Source organism: Tenrec ecaudatus, chromosome 9, assembly GCF_050624435.1.
Source record: "Tenrec ecaudatus isolate mTenEca1 chromosome 9, mTenEca1.hap1, whole genome shotgun sequence".
NCBI lineage: Eukaryota > Metazoa > Chordata > Mammalia > Afrosoricida > Tenrecidae > Tenrec > Tenrec ecaudatus.
In genome coordinates this window covers 155603763-155625155 of record NC_134538.1, presented here as the reverse complement: position 1 = coordinate 155625155, position 21393 = coordinate 155603763, and the positions used below count along the sequence as shown (strand labels likewise).

Here is a 21393-nt window from a genome sequence, read left to right as displayed (position 1 = left end):
ACTTGGGAATTTTTATTTATTGTTCATCTCTCATTATGTGCTGCTCCTTTCTCTTTTATTTACTTTTATTTCATTCTTAAAATGTTTGTATTGTTATTTGGGGAAGATTTACAGAGCAAATCCGTTTTCTGATCAACAACTCTTGCACGCTTTGTGATGCATCTTGATGGCAGTCTCCACAATATCACTTCACTTTCTATATTTCCTGTTCCCATTTTGTTTTCTTACCTAACCCACTAGCCCTCTGAATTTTGTCTTTGGGCAAATACTGCCCTTTTGATCACAAATGACTGGTTATTCTAAGGTGTGTGTACCACCCCACCATTATTTTTCACCTTATAGTTCTGTCTATTGTGTGGCTGAAAATTAAGCCACCGGAGTGAGCTCAGTTCCAGGCCTTACAGGTGACCAAGGGCCATAGTCTTGGGGCTTCCAGCTGTCTCTAACACTACCAATGAGCTCAGTTTCTTCTATGATTTTTATTTTGCGTCCATTTTTCCCTCTTCTATTCTATGCATAACCTTCCAATGTGATGACTTTGAGAACGGTGGGCCCTGGCAGTTGGGTACCATCGATTTCTTCAGGTCTCCAATTTGTGGAGACTGAGACTCCTATGGCGCATTAGTCTGGTGGACTGTTTCCATGGGTCTTCCATTTCATTCTTTGCTCTGGCCAGGATGAGACATATTGCTGCATCTTAGATAGCTTCCCACAGACCCTGAAGACGTGTCTTTGTGGACTGTGTTAGTGGACCTTAGTGTCCCTTGAAACCCTATCCCTGAGCCTCCAGGCCCAGCGACTCAACCCCTCAAAGTGTCTGGTTATGTCTAAGCCGTTTGCATTACTCGGCCTCCAGCATGTTCTACCAATGCATGGACGTGTTTACAAGTCAAGTTAATACAAATGTACATGCATCCTGGGTCAAAGCTATGCCTATCTTAGGCATAGTCCTGCAGTGCAGTGGATTATTCACATGATGATTCTAGCTCAGGAATATGACTATCCTAGCAGGGCTTTCTCCTCCTGCAAAGTTACAGTCTCAGAAATCCTCAGGAGGCCGTTCCATTGCTGTCCTATAGGGTCACTGTGAGTGGACAAGGACTCGAGGGCAGTGAGTTGTTTTTTTATTCTAGCTGCACCCTTTGTTACCCCTTCCAGAGGACCTTTGTTTCCTAAAGGATCTGGGGGAAAGTGGAGGAAGGTCCTGCTTAGATTCTATAATTCATCTGTTAATGATTCTTAACAGGGTCAATTGTGATCACCTTCCTGCTCGGTATAAAATGAGTCAACTCAGAAGCAAGAAGGGCGTCTCACTACCAATAAAAGAGAAGAAGCAGGAGTACAGCATCTGCTTTGGGCCCCGAGGTCCTTGTGCACTGAAGCTCCTTTGCACCAGAGGCATGGCAGGAGAGCTGCAGTAGCAGGCAGTAAGACCAGGAGCCAGAGCACGAGACAGACCAGTGGACTTCCCAGCCCACGGAGCAAATAGAGCTGATTGCGTTTGGTCAGTAGACTGGCTTATGGAGTAGGATGCCTCTGGACCTTTAATAGGGGGAACTAGATTTGCTGGCCCATGCAACTGGAGTAGGGTGCCTTTGGGTGTTAGTCTGGGTACATTAGAGAAATAAATGCACAGAAACTCTTATGTATAAGAGAGAGTTTTATATAAAGCTTAAGTGCACATCAAGAAAACATCCCAACCCAGTGCTGCCCAAACCCACAAGTCCAATCTTAGCCCATATGTCTGACATCAATCCACAAAGTCCTCCTCCTTCATCTCACAAAACACACGCAATGATGCCGACTGCAGGAGGAAAGCTGAATCAGGGCATGTATAAGCATCTCAGCGCTGGCAGGGTCTCCACATGGGTGCTCCAGCACCCAGGGCTGCATCGAGGTAGGTTCATGTGGCTTCTCCTCAGGGATGTCTTGTAGGAAGTGAGCCTTGCCAACTGAAGCAGGGAACTGGCTAAGGCAGCTTTACCCTGATCTTACCATCAGAAAGCAAGAGACCAGAGACCTAGAAAGGTGAAGCTTACTGAGCCATGTATCCCTCCACCCTTCAATTAACCCTACATGTGTTTGTCGACCAGGTTGGCACAATAAACTTTATCGCAACTGGCCTCTCCTAACAACATGTCCAAAGTATGGTCATAATTATTCACTGCCCTACTTTCACATGCATATGAGGCAATTGACAATACCGTGGCTAGGATGAGGCGTACCTTAGTCCTCAAAGTAAAATCCTTGCTTTTCAACACCTTAAAGAGGTCTTGTGCAGCAGATTTACCCAATGCAATGTGTCTTTTGATCTCTTGACTGCTGTTTCCATGAGCATTGAAGCAAGACAAAATTGTATGTTCACTAAAAGGACTTTTAAAGAGTTATTTGTTCTCTGGTAGGCTTCATTTTGTTGTAAGGAAGTTGTGTGTATGTGTATGGGCATGTACAACCATTTAAATGTGTGATTTCAAGTTACAGTGGATTTTGAAGGATAACGTTTGAGTATCTCGGAGGTCCCCCGACACTACTCATTGCTATCTGACCAAAGAAGTGTGGGCAACTCCACTGTATTTTAAATACAACCATATTCATTGTGGGCTCTCTGGGTCATTCCGAGCCCAGGTTTAACAGTGCCTAACAGAGCCATCTGAAACTCTCTCCAAGATTCCTGCTTCCCAGGTGGGACACCTCTTGTTTCTTGTAGAGTCGTGCTTTCTCTGAGCTTGTGCTGACCGAGACTGCATTGCCTCCTACACATCCCTGGGAGTACGAGGACACCATTGCTTTGCCACGTCTTCCCAAACACTGGACCATCAGCAGGGCCACTCCTCCTTCGTTTTAGTAGTGCTCTAGTGAAAATGAACATCTGCCTTCTGTCTGTGACTTCTGCTTTTGAGTCATTCCACCTGAGCAGAAAGAACCCCCAGTTATTAGAAATGCTACTTGGAAAGAGTGACTTGGAATTACACTGCACTGGTAGTGTAGTGGGTTAAGCATCATGCTGCTAACCTCAAGGTGGGCAGTTCACATCCCCCAGCCCCTCCTTGAGAGAAAGAGATGGCAATCTGCTTCCACAAAAATACCATCTCAGAAACCTGGTGTAGTGCAGCGCTACTCTTCCCTATCCAGACAGACAGACAAACTCCTCTGCTGTACTTGGCATCTGTGAGTCAGAACTGACAACCCCCACAGCATGAATGAGAATCAATTCCAGGGCAATGGGTTTGGATTTGATAAGAGTGAGGATTTCTAATGTCTTCCTGCTATGGCTCCAGCTGATCTACGCTTACTGCTTTTATAGCAAGCTGCATTATTTCCGTGGGATGGGTTCCTGATTGCCCCCAGAGCTTTGGTTATTCCACTGGAAATGCTTCTCATTCTAGATCTACTTAGGAAAAGCAAACCATCTCCAAACATTATATCGCGATTCCCCACTCTCTTCCTTTGAGGACAAAAGAGCTATTATTTATGGAATACCTAATATGTGCCTGTCAACGTGCTACGTTTTTTATATCTGTGATCTCATTGTAATCATAAAATAAATCATGAGTGGACAATAATAAACTCAAAGCTTACATAGACAAGCAGAATGCAGAGAGTAAAAGAGATAGATTATTTTACCAAGATCACAGATGGAGGATCTTCAGTGTTTTTCATTCTAATATAGGAAAAATACCACCCCAAATTTTCAATTCTTTGTCTTAATACAATTACAGTTGAAGGAACTAGATGGCTGTACATGTTAAATATTAATTATGATATCCTATTGAGGGAAGAGGCTGTAGATCTCTAATTCAAAGGTTAAAGGACATTGTTAATTCTCACTTCTAAAGCTAATTGTGAGCATCAGATGGATCTTAGCTGAAAGCAGAGAATATGAGAAAGATTCTTATCCATGTTTTATTGACTATGCAATGATATTCCATTGTATGGATTATAACAAATTATGGACAGCATGACAAAGAATGAGCATTCTAAAACATTTCACTGTGCTCATGAGGAATCTGTGCATAAGCCAAGAGGGGGGCATTTCAACAGAACAAGGGGATCCCCCAAACTCACTGCTATTGAGTCAATCCCAGCTCATGGGGATCCTATAGGACAGGGTAGAATTTCCCCTGTGGGTTTCCGAGACAGTAACTCTTTATGGGAGTAAGACGTTTCATCTTTCTTCCAAAGGGAATACTACATGACTTAACATTAAAAAAACAAAGATGTGTGTTAGGATTGTATCCATTCATCATTCACCAATTATCCAGTCTGCATGTTGAGCAAGTAATCCAGGAAGGTGGTGTCTACATGTAGAAGAGTGTGGCCTCAGGCACTGAGGAAGGCTCAAGAGCCACCTGCAGTTTCCAAGCACGCATAGCTTGCTGAAAGCCAAGAGAACCTGAAGTACTTACTGATGGAGACGCAAGATCGTACCACCTTCACTACTGATTACAATTCAACATGAAGGAAACAAAAATCTCCACCACTGGACCGACAAGTAACAACAACATGATACATAGAGACTATTTAAAATGCGAAGAATTTTATTTTACTTGGATGGAGCCACAATCAGTTATGGAAGCAGCAGTTGGAAAACAAAACAAAACAAAACAAAAAACCAAACAAACAAACCATGTTACATTGGGCGAACGTGCTGCCACAGACCTCTTTAAAGTATTAAAAGCAGCGATGTCAGTTTGGGGACGAAGGTGGGCCTGACCCAAGCAGTGGCATTGCCAAGTGTATCATATAAAGAACTGATGGCTTGGAACCAGGGCATTGGTGACAAGCAGTGATGATTAGCCAAGAAGAATGAACACGTCTATATTGAAACACGCCTTGGAGATGAGGATGATGAGGCTTTGTCTCCAGTCCCTTGGGCATGTTATCAGGAGGGACTGGTCCCCGGAGAAGGACATGCTCCGTACAGTACAGGATGAGGGAGAAAGAGGTGGATCGACGCAGTGGCTGCCACTGGGGTCAAACATGGCAACCATTGTGAGAATGGTGTGGGACCAGAGAGTGTTTCGTCCTGTTGTATGAAGTGGTCATTATGATTCAGAACGGACTTCATGGCCCCTAACAGTGACAACAAATGCAACAGCCAAGGATACTAAGTCTTAGAGAAATTAAATGTACTGCCTTGTATGGATCAGCTGGAGGGGGGATTCAAATTCAGATCTGACTTACTCCCAAACCCTTACTTTTTGTTTACTCCACCCAGTTGCAGAAAATATATATTCGAAGGGTTAAGAGGAAATGAAAAATTTCTCAATTTCTAGAGGTCAATCTCTAGTCATCTTTGTTATGCTGTGTGAAACCAATATGGAAATAATTCAAGTGACCCGTGGCCCCTTTGAACTCATTTGGCTCCCCCACATAATTGAATAAGCATACTTTTCCATTATAGGAATTCCCTGAGTGGGAAGTCCGTTACATTTCCATTTAATGCTTATTTTAATTGAGTTTTCGTTCTCATTCCTGCATTCTTCTGTGTCTTCAGCGTTCCGTTTCAAATAGGAGGCAATTTTCAAAAATCCTACCCACTCTTGCAAAGATTAATAGGGAGCCGAGGGGAACAAGCCGCATGACTTTAATCAGTATGAATGTCTTAGTTTTATTACAAATCAGAACACCTGTGAGGTCGTTTGTTTAAAATAACTAAATGATGATTTTTATTTTGAGAAGGGAAGAGTACACAGCTTTTCTAAAATTTGTTTGGTTGACGTTATTTTTCTTACTGTGACATTGGAGGATAATCCCATGGCTCGTGAGTTGACCGTGACTCAGAGCGGCCCTCTAGGACAGTAGAACTGCCCCCAGCATCTCCTCGGTTGCTGTTTCTTTGTGGAAACAGACCGTCTTGTCTTCCCTGTAGAGCAGCTGGTGGGCTTGGGCCGCTGACCTTTGGGACAACAGTGGAGCGCTTAAGCACTGCGTCACCATGGCTCCTTCTAAGCTCGTAATCCAGATTATAAACTGAAAAGGAGTCTGGCTTGACGACGTTGCCTACAAGCTGTCAGTGAAAGAGATGGTTGATTGTTGGTCAAACCTCGAAAAACCGGTTGGAATAGAATGGAGGAAGCACAGCTAGTGGAGGGTAATGGAAGGCTGATTACTGAGTTATAGAAATTACTGTTTGACAAAATGTGACAGCCCAAAAAAGGAACAAGTGGGTGGACCCTGGTGCATGCGTGTCCGTGAGAGATACCCTAGTTCTCTGGCTCTTTATCAGAAGTTATTCTTAGCATCTTACCTAGATAACTGAAAACCTAAACCGCTGCCACCGAGTCCGCTCTGTCTCAGGGTGGCTTGTTGGGCTCCCTGGGCTTCAGTCTCTTCAGGAGCAGACAGCCTCAGCTTTCTCCTGTGGAACTGCTGAGAGGTTTGAACCGCCCATCTTAAGGTTAGCAGTCGAATGCTTACCCCTCAGCACCACTTAGATCAGCCTTTATCACGCTAGTTTTCACCCAACCCACAATAAGAAATTACCTTGTTTGGGAAGTTGCTTACTTGTCCATTTGCTTGATGTTAGTTTCCAGCATCCCCATAGAACCACCGTGGAGGTCAAGCAGCTTGTGTATCTGGTTGATTCCTTATCCCCAGTGCCTGGGACCAGCTATGACAAGGGAGGTGCAGCTCCTAATACACTTATTTTTGAATATGGCATACGTGGAGAGAGTGCCGGCGGTGGTTGCAGTCTCAGTTAATGTTAGCAGCCGTCTAGATTCTAAAGTACTTAAAGCTCACTGTTGGATGGACTAAGGACTCTAAGTGTTACATGAATGAATGCTTTTTGATTGATTCAAGGTGACCCATCTACTTTAGACTCAGCTAAAATCATTCCTGATACAGAAGAAAGGACCGGCATTTGACTTTGTAACTGAAATTATCAGGAAAAAAAGAGAAAGATGAATGGTTAATGCTCCCCAAGCAGAACTTCTGACTGTAAGGGACTTTGTTTGCCTAATAGAAAATTTAATAGAAATTAAATCCTTCAGCTTTACTGGATTTCTGTCTTAGCATAGTTCATGAAGGAGACAAGGAAATGAAAATCCGTTGGGATATAATTAATTACAATTCCCCCCTAGAGTCAGTTTCCTTAACTTTAATTTACTTTATTCATGGAGCTTCAACACTTATTAGTGATGGGGATAGCTCAACAATAATTTCCATACACCGGCACCCATTGATGGTAGCCTTCGACTCAGTGGATAAGCCCTATGAAATTAAATACAGATCAGCAGGACAATTTGAAAGACAGATTGCAATAGAAGGACTCGAACCCCAAAGCACATGCCCATTGAGTTGCGTAGCTTTTGATGCACAGTGACCCTGCAGAGAGGGGCTCTGAGACGAAACCTTCCAGCGGGTAGCCATTCTTCTCTTTCTTTCACAGAGTGGCTGGTGGGTTTGAACTACCAAGCTTATGGTTAGCAGTCCAGTGTTAAACCCACTGTACCAATAGGACTCTTATGGTAGAAGAAGAACGGAAACCAAACTCACCACCATTGAGTCGATTCCGACTCATAGTGATCCTATAGGAGAGGGTAGAACTGCTCGTGGGGGTTCTGCGACTGTGACTTTTCATAGGAGTGGAAAGCCCCATCTTTCTCCCATGGAGCCGCTGGTGGTTGTGAGCTGTTGAGCTTTGGATCACAGCTCAATGCGTAGCTGAAGCAATGTAGCAAGCCTCTACCTCCCATTGTGTTATTTTCCTCAGGGTGAAAATGAGCCATGATCCCGATCATTTCTTGAAGGTCACTGTTCTTAATTTCGCATTCATGTTAGGTCCCTTTGGGTTGAGAACAGGCAGGGTTAAGCTCTGTATGGGGTGAGCTTTTGCCTTAGCTTTGGACAAATAAGCAACCCGCTGTGCAAATATCACAAACACTTGGATCTGCTATGTGCATATACACCCATTACTCAAGTAGTTACTAGAATCTAGAGGGGCCAACCCTGGAGCAATGAAGAGCAAAGCTCAGGATCTGGCAGGATGTGATTCTGCTAGACATAGCATCCCTTTGGGTCAGAACCGCCTTACAAGAGGGTCCAAGCATGCTAACCTGGGTGTTGTTTGGGCACCCCTGAATTTCCAGAGAATTTTAATCATCCCTTTAAAAGGCCTTTGAATCTCTTCTTTTAAATAACCTTTGCTGGATTTCTCTACCCCGACAATCTAGATGATCAAAATAGAGGCTTTAACAAAGTGACAGGCCAACAGGAGGGAAGGGAGGCAATGGTGCAGGGGCAAGGTCATTTCAATGCCAGCCACTTGCTGACCACATCTCGTTGCTCAGGTGGCTTCACTGGAAGCAGCGGCCTGTGTGCATTTCACTAAGAATATTTCACAGCACTCATTGTTTATCCGGTTCTGAAGATGAGGAATTGTTCTGGTTTAATTTCAGAAGCAGAGAAGCGTGCATTTGGACTCGACTCTGCTAACTCTTGACATCAAGAAAGAGCATCCTACTCGAAGAAAGCCAAAGGCCATTAAAAAGGCTAGAGAGAAAGAAAAGGTCAAAGTGGGTGTCAGACGGGGCCCTGAACCTTACTCTTGAACACTGAGTAGCTAAAGAAAATGGAAGAAACGATGAAGTTAAAAAGCTAAACAGGAATTTTTAAAGGGCAGTTCAAGAAGACAAAACGGAAGTATTGTAATGAAACGGGCAAAGGCTTGGAGTCAGAAAGCCAAACACGGAAGGACATGCTCAGGAGATCGCAAACGGGAAGAACTTCCGAAGGAAGAGGCCAAGTCTTAAATTATAATATCGAAAGATTCTGTAGGCCAAAGAAGGGGGACGCGATACCTAGACTCCCTTCACCAAAAATAACTGCTAACCATTCCACCCTTTTAAGATAATCAAAAGCATCGAGATTGAAGGAAGAAGGACACGCTTCACAGAAGGCGTGAATGAAAAGCAAGCTTCCAAATAAAATCTTTCAAGAAGCCGGTGAAGCCCTGGAGACATGCGCCATACTATGCAAATCACTTGGCAGGCAGCTAGCTGGCCAGCTGACCAAAAAAGACCCATCCTAGTGTCCATCCCCAAGAAAGAGGATGCAATAGAATGTGGAAATTAACAAACCATATCATTTATATCAGCTTCCAGTACAATTAAAAATGGCTTCAGCAATCCATCCACAGGGACTGTAAGAAAAACCAGCAGGATGCAGAAGAGACTAACGGCACAGAATGTGTCCTATTGTTTATGCAAAGGCGTTTAACTCCGGGGATGACAGCAATCTATGGACAGCATGGAGCAGAATGGGGTTTCTAGGATATTTTACTGTGCACACGGACCAAGATACGGTCAGACAAACAGAACATGGGATGTTGCATGATTTGAAATCAGGAGAGGTGTGTGTCAGGGTTGTATCCGCTCACCACAGTTACTGAATCTCTAGGCTGACAGAGGAATTCAAGAATCTGGGCTGTGTGAAGAAGAATGTGGTGCCAGGGTTGGAGGAAGGCTTATTAACAACCTTTGATATGCAGATGATACAACTTTGCTTGCTGACAGTGAGGAGGACTTAGACTTTCTGATGAAAATCAAAGATTTCAGCCTTCAGTCTTATGGCAGTTACATGATTTGTCAGTTTGAGGAAAGGGTGGAGTCTGGCCTGTCGGTCAGGTTGCAGCTTGATGACCTCATTTGGAGGTGGCAGAAATAAAGCTCACTGGAGGTGGGGCACACTCACTACCTGTGAGACATTCCTGTTGACAAGACACAGGGAGTTACGCTAGAGCCTTGAAGCTGGAGGGGCCACATGGAAACCCACACCAGCATTGAGATGCCTCCACTGCCACTGGATCCACAAGACTTCCTGGGCATGTGGGTTAATATCGAACTTATGGAGTTGATGTGGACTGGGCTGGGATATTTTCTTAATATACAAGTACTATTTTTTATTTAATTCTTTTTTTTAAATCAATAAATCTTTTTATTGGGGCTCATACAACTCATCACAATCCATACTTACATCAGTTGAGCAAAGCACCCTTATACATTCGTTGCACTCGTCATTCTCAAAATTCACCTTCCACTTGGGTTCCTGGAATCAGCTCGGTTTCCCTTTTTTACCCCTCCTCCCTCCCCGCTCCCCCCTTCCCCCTGGTCCCTTAATAGTTTGTAAATAATTATTATATCTTATCTTACACTGCCCGGCGTCTCCCCTCACCTACCCTCCCATTGCCCATCTCCCAGAGAGGAGGTCACACATAGATCTCCAAGATCGGTTCTCCCTTTCTACACCCCCTTCCCTCCCAGTGTCGCCACTCCTACCACTGGTGTTGAGGGGTTCATCCGTCCTAGATTCCCTGTGTCTCCAGATCCCTACTGCACCGCTGTACATCCTCTGGTCTAACCAGGTCCGCAAGGTAGAATTGGGGTCATGATAATTGGGAGGGAGGAGGCGTTCAGGAACTAGAGGAAGATTTTGAGTTTTATTGTTGCTACACTGAACCCTGAGTGACTCATCTCCTCCCCACTATCCCTCTGGAAGGTATGCCCAGCTGTCTACAGATGGGCATTGGGTCCCCATCACGCACTCCCCCTCATTCACGGTGATGTGATTCTCACCACCACCCTGCCTTTGTTGTTTGAGACCTGGTCTCTTCTGCCCTTCACGATCACCCATGTTGGTGTGCTGCTTCCGTGTGGGTTTTGTTGCTTCTTGGCTAGATGGCCGCTTGTTTGCTTTCAAGCCTTTAAGTCCCCAGATGCTATATCTCTCAGTAGCTGGGCACCATCAGCCTTCTTCACCACACTTGCTTATGCACACCTTCGTCTTCAGCGATAATGTGAGGAAGGTGATCACAATCCAATGATTGTTTTTGTTCCTTGGTGTCTGCTACATGGTCCATTCAACACCTTGTATTTGCTTAGGCCGTGTGCTTCTTCTCTGTGGGCTTTGTTGCTTCTGAGCTAGATGGCCGCTTATACAAGTACTCTTTAGATAAACCTCTTTCTTATACATATGAGTGTCTATGAATTTGTTTCTCTAGTCCACCCAGACCAACACAAGTATGGACTACAACTCATTGCAAAGAAAACCAAAATCCTCCCAAGTGAACCAATGGGCAATGCCATGATAAACAGAGACAGTATTTAGGTTGTCAAGGATTTCATTTCACTTGACTACACAAGCAGTACTCGTGGAAGCAGCCATCAAGAAATCTAATCATGTACTGTACAAGACCTCTTAAAAACACTAAACAGCAAAATTGTCACTTGGAGGACCAAAGTGCACCTGGCCAAGCTGTGGCATCCTCCACTGCATCATGTGCAAGTGACAGCTAGACAATGAGTAGGGAAGTCCACAGCGGAATGATTGCTTTTACATTATGGTGATGGTATAGCACATTGAAGGTGCTGTGTGCTGTCAACAGGACAAACAAGTATGTCTTGAAGAAGTATGAAAAGGATGCTCTTTAGAAACCAGCATGATGAGTCTTTGCTATATACTCTTTGGACTCATTATTAGGAGAGGCTAGGAAAAAGAGAGCATGCTTGGTAAAATCGAGAGTCAGTGAAAAAAGAAAAGATCTGTGATGCGATGGATTGCCAGTGGCTGCAACAATGGGCCCAATCATAGCAACCCTTACAGGATGACTGGCGCAGGGCAGGGGAGTGTCTCCTTGGGTTGTACATGGGGGTCACAATCACTCGGAGCCCACTCGAGGGTACCTCACAGCATCCACTCTCCAAATCCCCCCCACCCCCCGATCCCATCTCCTCCTCATCCACTCTCACTTTAGCGACGCTGGGTCTGGCTGAGATGGAAAAATATAGATGGGCAGGCAGTTCTGACCGGCATGGGTCTTTTCTTTCCTAGAAATTAAATGAGTTTAATCTGATTCAGGAGAAGGCTTTTTGAATAGCATAATAAAGGCAGACCTCAGCCATGCAAATCTAGAAATGCTAAGGAACACGTTAAGAAGGTGATTTAAATAATTTTCCTATTATTAAATGTGTAGTGTGTGTGTGTGTGTGTGTGTGTGTGTGTGTGTTGATTTGTGGAGAGTAGCGTTTTTCCCATTTTGGTTAAGTGGCCCCATTTTCCCAGTGGGTCCCCAGGGGTTACTGGGAGGCTTCAGAGAATCAGCTCAGACATGCAGGAGCCTCCTCGCATTGGCTCAAGATGTCCTCTCCCGGCTGATGAGGGGCCACTGCTGACGTCTCGCAACACTCTCATTCACACCCATCAGAATACTCGGGGCCTTCTTAGGGCACAGGGAAGGGGAATGTCCAACTCAAACGTCAAGTCCTCAGTTTGAAACACATGACAATGGCGGGGGCCAGCATTTCCCACGGCACAGAAATGGACACGTTCAAACGCAGTCCATCACTTTCTTGTCATCTCTTAGCAGGAAAAGCAAGTTGTAGAGGAGAACAATCCCAACCCCAATAACCGCCGCTCCCACTCCTGAGCGTATGGAAACAGCTAAATATCCATCTACTAGCGCGTGTGGGGTGGGGTGGGGGGATCCTCAAAGGTAATAGCCAAAGGTCATGACCTTCCTTTTTTTACACGAAATATAAAATACCAAGAACATGTCAGATAGAGTCATCCACTGGGAAGTGGGCGTGTCTTGGGGCATGGCTTCCTCAAGCATGTTTTGGCAAGGTGACCAGATTATTCCTTAGTGGTCACAAATGTTTCAAATCGTAGACTAGGCCTTCCCATGGTATTTTTGAATTACGATTCATAGCCACTGTGCAGAATTTTCAAGGAGCCCCAGGAGGTGGAGCATTGGGCTGCTAACTACCAGGTTCACAGTTTGGACCCACCAGTCCGTGTAGAGAGAAAGACAGGCCATCTGCTCCCTCAGCCTTGGACCCCTGGGAGCAGTTCTACTCTCTCCTGTCAAAATTGACTCCATGGCAGTTGGCTTGGTGGATAATTTCAAATAATGACAGTGATATCAGCAAATTGAGACTTTTCAGCAGGTATGAGCTCACAAGTGTGTTTAGTATTTACAAGTGCGCTGTCTCTGTAGCGTTCTGCTTCAATCACCAGTTGACCCATGGATGATGGTGATGATGATGATAAGATGGCAGCCATCATGATCATGGGGAATCATAAAAGGCTTAGAGATGTTGGTCATTAGCAATGCATTTAAATAAACACACACTTGGGTGGATGCTCCATTTACTGTATTCATTTTCATTACCACGGTCAGTTGTGGGAATCATCAGGAGTTTGTCTTTGGCTTTAGCAATGGACATGTCAAGCTCCTCTGCTCGGCCTACATCTCTCCTGTTCTCTCTCTCTGCCACGTGCCGAAGTCATCTTTGCAACGGGCTGCATGGAGAACTGCTGCCGTTTGTCAGGGAGTTCTCGAGTGATGGCAGGAGAGCCCTGACTGCGGCGATTCTTGAGGGGAGAAATTGAATTCTGCTCAAGAAAGTTGCTATGACGGTCCCAGAGATGGACTTCCACAAGTGGGAGGCACAGAGCCCTTCAGGAAGGTGTTCAATAAGCCTCCTCTCTGACGATGATTTCCTTCCTCTCCCTTGTGTGTCCCTAGAATGCAGTCCCTACAGTACCAGCAGCACCCCCGAAAAATTGCAGCTGCCTTACTGGCCTTCCTTTTCCTCTTGGCCGTGGTGGACAATGCGGAAGCCGGGAAGAAAGAGAAGCCAGGTGAGCAGACGGGTTGGGACAGCCCATTGACTCTTTTTTAATCCTTCTTCCCTCCCTACCACCCACCTCTCTTCTTCTTTGCCTTTCTCCCTCTCTCTCTCCCTCCCTCCTTGCCATTCTCTGGATTCTTTCCCTCCCCTTTTATGTCCCCCCACTGAGGCCTGGGGGGTGGGGGCTGATTGTCATATGATGCTGCTGTGCAGGCAGCTTGCATGCAGGGGACGTTGCATGGACGTCACCCAGAAGCCACAGGCCCTGCTTACATTGCCACCAGTAAAGCCCTGCAAAGACATTGGTAAATCTCTGATTGTGCAGAGAAAGCTGAGGCCCAGACAGGATAAATCAGGCTCCCCACAGCCTCACAGGAAGCAGGCTGTAGAGTTTTAGAGCCCTATCTGAGACCCACCATGCTCCTATGATGCTGTGTCTCTATAAGGTGGCCCAGGGATACAGCGATTCCTCCCAATAGGTTGCTTTCTCAATTTTAGGCATAACTCATTTTGACTGTCTCTCCTTTTTAAAAAATACTTTTATTGGGGACCCTTACATCTCTTATCACAATCCATACATTCATCCAGTGTGTCAAGCACGTTTGCACATATGCTGCCATCATCATTTTCAAAGCAATCTCTTCCCACATGAGCCCCTGATATCAGCTCCCCATTTCTTCCCCCTCTTCCCTTGCCTGCCCTCCCTCGCAAACCCTTGATAAGTTACATATTATTATTTTCATATCTTACATCATCCTCTGTCACTCCTCACCCACTTTTCTATTGTTCGTCCCCCTGGGAAGGGATTATAGGTTGAACCTTGTGATCGATTCCCCTTTCTCCTCCACCCCTCCCCTAATCCTCCTGATAGCTCTACTATCATTGTTAAGAATTAAGGTTGCAGATGGACACTGGGCCTTGACTCAAGTACTCCCTCAACACAAGAACGCTTTGTTCTAATAATCCGGCATTCTATAATGCTCCCCTTCCTGACATGGTCGCTGAAGACAAAATGGGTACATAAGAAAATGTGGTGAAGAAAGCTGATGGTGCCCAGCTATCAAAAGATATAGCATCTGGGGTCTTAAAGGATTGAAGATAAACAAGTGGCCACCTAGCGGAGAAGCAACAAAACCCTCATGGAAGAAGCACACTAGCCTATGTGATCCTGAGATGTTGATGGGATCAGATATCGGGCATCTAAGACCCAGAACAAAATCATGCCTAATATGAATTGGGGGTGGAGGGAAATGGAGCAATGCCCATCTGTAGACAATTGGACATCCCCTCACAGAGGCGTCACAGGGAAGAGATGAGCCAGTCAGGGTGTAGTATAACACTGATGGAACACACAACTTTGCTCTAGTTCTTTCTTGTTTCCTTCCCCCCACTATCATGACCTCAGTTCTACCTTACAAATCGATTAGAACAGAACCTGCACACTGCTACAGATAAGAGCCTGCAACAGTGGGAATCCAGGACAGATGAACCCTTCAGACCCAACAATGAGAGTTGACTCTCTTTTTCACTATAGAAAAACTTATGTCTAAAGAGAGCTGTAGGCATGTGGCACACTAAAGTCCTTGGTTTGTAATAAGAACTGTATTTCGTTCTAGCACCTTCCTCGGTTTTCCTCCTCCCTTCTCTCGTTCATTTACTATGCCGCCGACTTCCGACTTTTAACCAGGCACTGAGGAGTGAGGTCGAGAGGGTAAGGCTCTCAGGGTTGCCTTTGACTACAACTAGGAGTCCCAGCTATTCTGCAGACTGATTGTTTTTCCATCATTGTTTCCAGAGAAAAAAGTGAAGAAGTCCGACTGTGGGGAGTGGCAGTGGAGTGTGTGTGTCCCCACCAGTGGGGACTGTGGGCTAGGCACCCGGGAGGGCACCCGGACCGGAGCCGAGTGCAAGCAAACCATGAAGACTCAGCGATGTAAGATCCCTTGCAACTGGAAGAAGCAGTTCGGAGGTACGTCCAGCCTATCGATCCCATTTCCCACTGTGCAGTAACGTTCTGTCTTTGGTGAAATGCTCTCTGGAACACGACTACGGCTTGTTTAACATGGCTCTGTTTCATCTGACATAGAGTAGCCCTGGGGTTTCTGAACCTCAGCCTTAACCGGCAGTTGGGCCAGATGATGTCTTCTTGTGAGACCCTGCCCTTCACTTGGACCATCATCCTTGGCTTCTCCTCTGGTTTTCTCTGGCATCCCCACCACCAACCCAGGAGGACAACTACCAGCGTGCCCACCTATTGACCAATGTCCCTGGGGGAGGAAATGGCCACTGGTTGAGAACCCCTGCCATCCCCAATAGGAACCTGAACTAAATCCTCAACCCCAATAACAGTATTCGCTGGGTTGGCCACCTCCTTTCACTTTTCCACTCAGTTCCTTTCTCATTTCTCACGCACTCCCTCTCCTTCCCGTGAGGTTGGCTTCGCCTTCTGAGACCCTCACCCCCTATCTCCACCATAGAGAGAGCTCTGGTGGCAACTGTAGGATCAGCATCAAAAGACTGGTGACATAGTGGTTATGCATTGCGCTATGATCCACATGGTCAGCAGTTCAAAACCACTGGCAACTCCAAGGGAGAAAGATGGCTGTCTACTCCTGTAAACAGTTACAGTCTCGGAAAACCACAGGGACTTGCTATGAGTCAGCATTGAGTTGGAGTTACTAACCACCTCCAGGCCAATGATTCAAACCCACCAGCTACCGTGTGGCCGAGGCTAAGGTTCAGCCTTAGAAGCCTTCCATTGGGTCACTGAGTTGGAGTTGACTTGGCGGTGCTGGGTGTGGTTTGGAGTCCCTCTCTCTCCGCACGAGTTCAGAGAGTTGCTTACGTAGGAAATCACACAGGGCTGCTCATGGCCACCTTCCACAGACCCTCCTCTTGAGGATGATTGCCAGCCCCACCCTAGCCTCATCCTGCTACTCAAAGGACATACTCCACAGTCTGGACTCTGGGTCCTCCTTGGCCATTGTGGGGCAGCACACTCAGAGAGCCGCTGCCGCTTGATCTCTAGACACGTGTGATGGCTCATGGCAGTTGCAGAAAGGTTTGCACCCACCTTTCTTCCACCATCCCTCCCTTAGGGGCACATCTATTGGGTGGAGGTCCATCCCGTGAAATGTGTCATGGATTCAGATCCATCTGGCCTTAGACTAGATTGCACACATGGAAGACCTCTCCCTCCCAATACCTGGTAATAAATGATAAATAAAAAACCCACAGTAGGTCTTAAATAGACGAGTCTCTAGAACCTATGGAGAACACTCAAAACCCAATGGCACAGGAATGAAAACCTGCGTGTAGAAGTAGTTAAAGACCTTTCGGGGCGTTTCAGCCGAGAGGACATGCAGATGGGAAGCAAACAAAGGGCAAGCGTTGTGCGGCCTGAGCCATTAGGGAGGTGTAAATTCAAACCACAGCCGTATGTCCCACGCCACGGAAGAAGAAACAGAGTGCTACTGTTCAATAATCATGAGGATGGAGAAGTTAGGTCACTCAATATGGCCGATGGGAAGGTTTAAAAACCAACAAAATGAAAGAGAGAGAGAGAGAGAGAAACGTGTTGCTGTTCCAGCTCATAGCAACCCTGTCAGAGAGAGCAAACCATCAGGGGCTTTCAGAAGCAGGCGGCCTCATCTCTCTCCCAAGTGGCAGCTGGTAGGTTCGAACCAGCCACCTTTGGTGAGCAGTTGAGTGTTGCTTAACCACGGTGCCACCAGGGCTCCTTCTAGAGTAGCGAAGCCTCATAGAAACATGTGCAGCTACTCCTGACCCAGCGAACCAGGAGCTGAGCTTGTGGCCCAGCAGTCGTAGCCAGAGACGTACAGCTTTCACACCCACACCTGACTCGGGGTCTACAGCAGCTTTGCTTGCGGTAGCTGACACTCTGAGGTCCATGAATTCCTCCAAAATTAAAAAAACTACTGGTGTCCTATTGCTTCTGACTCACAGCGACCCCATAGGACAGAGGAAAGCTGTCCCACAGGGTTTCTGCAGCTGGAAATCTTGATGGAAGCAGATGATCTGCATGGTCTCCTAAAGATGAGTGTTGTCCTTAGAGACCATGAGTCCGTTCCGACCCATAGCGACCTTCTGCACAATGGAACTAAGCAGTGGATGGTCCTGCGCCAGCCTCACCATTGTCCCTGCTCTTGAGCCCGTTGTTGCAGCCACTGCATCAGTTCATCTCGTCCAGGGCCTTCCACTTTTCTGCTGCCTCTCCACTTTCCCAAGCATAATGTCCTTCTCCAGGGACTGGTCTCTCCTGATAACAAGTCCAAACTATGTAAGATGAAATCTCGCCATCCTAGTGTCTAAGGAACACTGCCTCCAAGCATCAGTGACGGGGCTCCCATGGCTGGCCTGTTGGTGAGCAGCCAGGCGCTTAACCCACGGCACTACCAGGCACCCTCCCTGCCATCCTTTTCAGTAATAAAAGGATGCTAATGGGGACAGTACTCAGCGACTTGGACAGACCCGAGGGAGTCCTGCTGAGGCAAAAATGGATTTCACATGGTGCACACGGTGTGGCTTAATTCATGGAATGCTTTTTCTTTTTTAATTACTTTATTGAGCTATAATTAACACATCATATAATTCAGCACCTCAATCGTATTAAGAAGGGTTGTGCAACCAGCTCCCCAATCAGCTGTGGAATAATTTCTTCCTCCTTGGACCCATTAATGTTGACTTCCCAACAGCTTGCAGGGAACAGAATGATAGGGATGGAGGATAGATTGTGGGTTGCCAGTTGATTAGGGTGGGGTTTAGACCCATGTGGTTAGCATGGGGTAAAGACCCCGCGGTCTTTCTTAATCATACTGTGCTGCCTTTGAATGCTGCACAAGCCTGGGACTCTGGTCACACTAGTTAAATCTCTGTGCTTAGAGTGGCGAAATCCCTGGTTGTATAGTGATTATACGTTGCGTAACGGAAAGGTCAGCAGTTTGAAACCACCAGCCGCTCTGCAGGACAAGTAAGAGGCTTTCTACTCCCGTGAAGAGTTACTGTCTTGGAAAATCACAGAAGCAGTTCAACCTTGTCCTATAAGATCACCTTGAGTAGTTATTGACTCAATATCACTGAAGTGGTGACATGGCAGATGTTCTGACCCTCTTCTCTATTGCCTGATGGGAAATTGGGGGCAAGCTATCGGGGTCTCTCTGTATGCCTTCTTACAATCATCTGCGAATCTACAAGGGTTCCAGACTAAACCTTGCAGGATGAAATTGTGGCTTAAGGATCGTGTCCCTCCAGGGGGGTCTCACTGCGATTTCCTTTTGGCTCTCAGCGGAGTGCAAGTACCAGTTCCAAGCCTGGGGAGAATGTGACCTGAACACCGCCCTGAAGACCAGAACAGGCAGCCTGAAGCGAGCCCTGCACAACGCCGACTGCCAGAAGACCGTCACCATCTCCAAGCCCTGTGGCAAACTGACCAAGTCCAAAGCTCAAGGTAGGTCCCTGCAGCCACCACACAGCCTGGGCATCCAGGGATTCACTGACCCAGGCAGAGTCTTCTGAGATGGCAACTGAGACCTCCCAGCAGGACATCTTGGGAGAATTCCCTAAAGAAAGGGATTGAAAAAGTCCTGCTGTTGAGCATCCCACGGGTACTTGCCTGCAGGCTGTGGATAAGTGCAGGTGAAATGCCATTGGGCACCAAGATAATCAGGCTATCCGGCCACAGGCAGCAAGCAGCAAGGTAGGTAGGTAGGTCACCAACAGTCAAACAGATGACAGGGCCAGACAGTCCCCAGCTCAAGGAACGTATATTCCAATAGTGTGGCAAAACAGGTCTTGAAGGAACCTCAAGGTAGAGTAACACGGTTCATGGGTTAGTTGTTCCACAGGTAGTGTAGCTTGAAAATGGAGGCACAGAACAAGCAAGTCAGCCACACACTGGTCCAATGATCAAAGAGCAAGAAAACCAAGAACTAGAAAGGTGAGGCTCACTGAGCCATTTATCTCTCCGCCCTTCAATTAACCCCACATGTTTTTATCAGCCAGGTTGGCACAAAAAACTTTAACTATCTCAGGGGGTAAAGAGCACAAGTGTGTCCTTACCTTTAGACGTATCACAATGAAAAAATAACAAATACAAAAAGAAGTCAGAGACATTTAGAGGAAAGGAAGTACTCTGGGCAGGTGGAGGGGACAAGACCCCCAGCACAAGTGAATCAAATGAATGCCCTCACAAACGAATTAGTGAAGAGAGTTGTGTGGTAAAGGATCCTGGTAGCATAGTGGGTTAGATGTTGGGCTCCTAATCACAAGGTCGGTGGTTCAAATCCACAAGAAAGATCAGCGTGTCTTCCCCCATAAGGGTTTATCATCTGAGAAATCCTATAGTGCATAGGATACTAACCTTAACTGGCCTTGTTGTTAGATGCTGTCCAGTCATCCCCAATGCCTAGTGAGCCTATGCCCAACAGAACGAGACATTGCCCAGTCCTGTGCCAGCCTCACAATGGCTCTTATGTTAGAGCCCACTGTTGCTGCCACTGTGTCTGTCCATCTTGTCAAGGGTCCTCCTCTTGTTTGATGCCCCTCTAATTTACCAAGCGTGATGTCCTATTCCAGTGACCTACTGTCCCCTTTTCAGGGGGGAAAAAAAAGCTCAGTGCCCCCATGGCAATTAAAAACATTTGTTCTTTAGCCCATCATTCAAGATAAAGCATAGGCATCTGCTTTTATAACCCCTCTTGGATCATTCCAGGGAGCCCTGGTGGTGTAGTGGTTCTGCATTGGGCTGCGGTTCACACGGTCGGCAGTTCCAAGGTAGCAGCAAGATTGGGCTCTCTACTCCTGTAAAGAATTACAGTCTCGGAAACCCATAGGGGGTTGCCATGAGCCAGCATTGACTTGATGGCAGTGAGTTTGTTTTTTTGGCTTGAGGATCATTCCAGCACCCCTTGGGGGTTGGTATTGCTCACTTTGGGAAACACACCTGTAGATGGGGGTATAGGAGTAGAAGGTGGCTTGATGCCAGTGAGTTTGGTATTTGGTTTGGCTCTTTTCATTAGACTGGCTGGTATTTTACCCTTTTTACAATTTCCCATCCAGTTAAATGTAGTCAAGGTTAAGATTTCGTTCAGGGTATTGTCTTGAAGTATTTTAAGTGCATAGCTGTCCTGTAGTTTTATGATGTGCATGACTTGAGGGATATGTTTTGTCGGCTAGGGGACTGCCTGCCCTGAGGGAGCTCTGGATTTTATACAGGCACAAGCTGTGTGTTTTATAGGTCATTCAAATGCAGCCTTCCCTCTGTGCATATCATATACAACATTGTAAAGCCATCTTTCCTGCTGAAAGGAGCCCAGCTAGCACGGTGGGTTAAGGGCGGCTGCTAACCCCAGGCCCGCAGTTCAAGCCCACCAGTCACACTTTCGGAGAAAGATGGGGGTCAGTCTGCTTCCCAGAAGATCTATGGCCTCTGAAGCCCTAAGGAACAGGAACAGTCCTATAGGATCACTGTGAGTTAGGATCAACCTGATGGCAGTAGGTGTGAGGGGGGATTGTCCCCTTGGGCAATGAAAGGTTTGTGGATGACTCTAGGCCACCAGGGATTTGTCACACTCCTGTGTGTAACAGCATCACCTCTGAAGTTCCAGAAGCGGGCCTTCCTCTGGCTTTGCCAGTACTCTGCAAACTCTCCACTTGCCATCACCCAGATTTGGGATGGCGCTAGATTCTCAGTGGCAAACTCACCGCCATGGGGTTGACTCTGACTCTTCACAGCCCCATA

The 21393-nt window shown here is 46.5% G+C and overlaps 1 protein-coding gene across 3 annotated transcripts in view; it reads left to right on the top strand.

Annotated features, from left to right (window-relative positions):
- Positions 1-21393, top strand: part of PTN (pleiotrophin) — a 117793-nt gene that overhangs the window by 84357 nt on the left and 12043 nt on the right. For all 3 annotated transcript variants that reach the window (XM_075557740.1, XM_075557741.1, XM_075557738.1), the window contains exons 2-4: positions 13529-13644; positions 15430-15603; positions 18940-19101. In XM_075557740.1, coding sequence (XP_075413855.1) covers positions 13530-13644; positions 15430-15603; positions 18940-19101 — 451 coding nt within the window. In that variant the 5' untranslated portion in view covers position 13529. The remainder of the gene's footprint in view (positions 1-13528; positions 13645-15429; positions 15604-18939; positions 19102-21393) is intronic.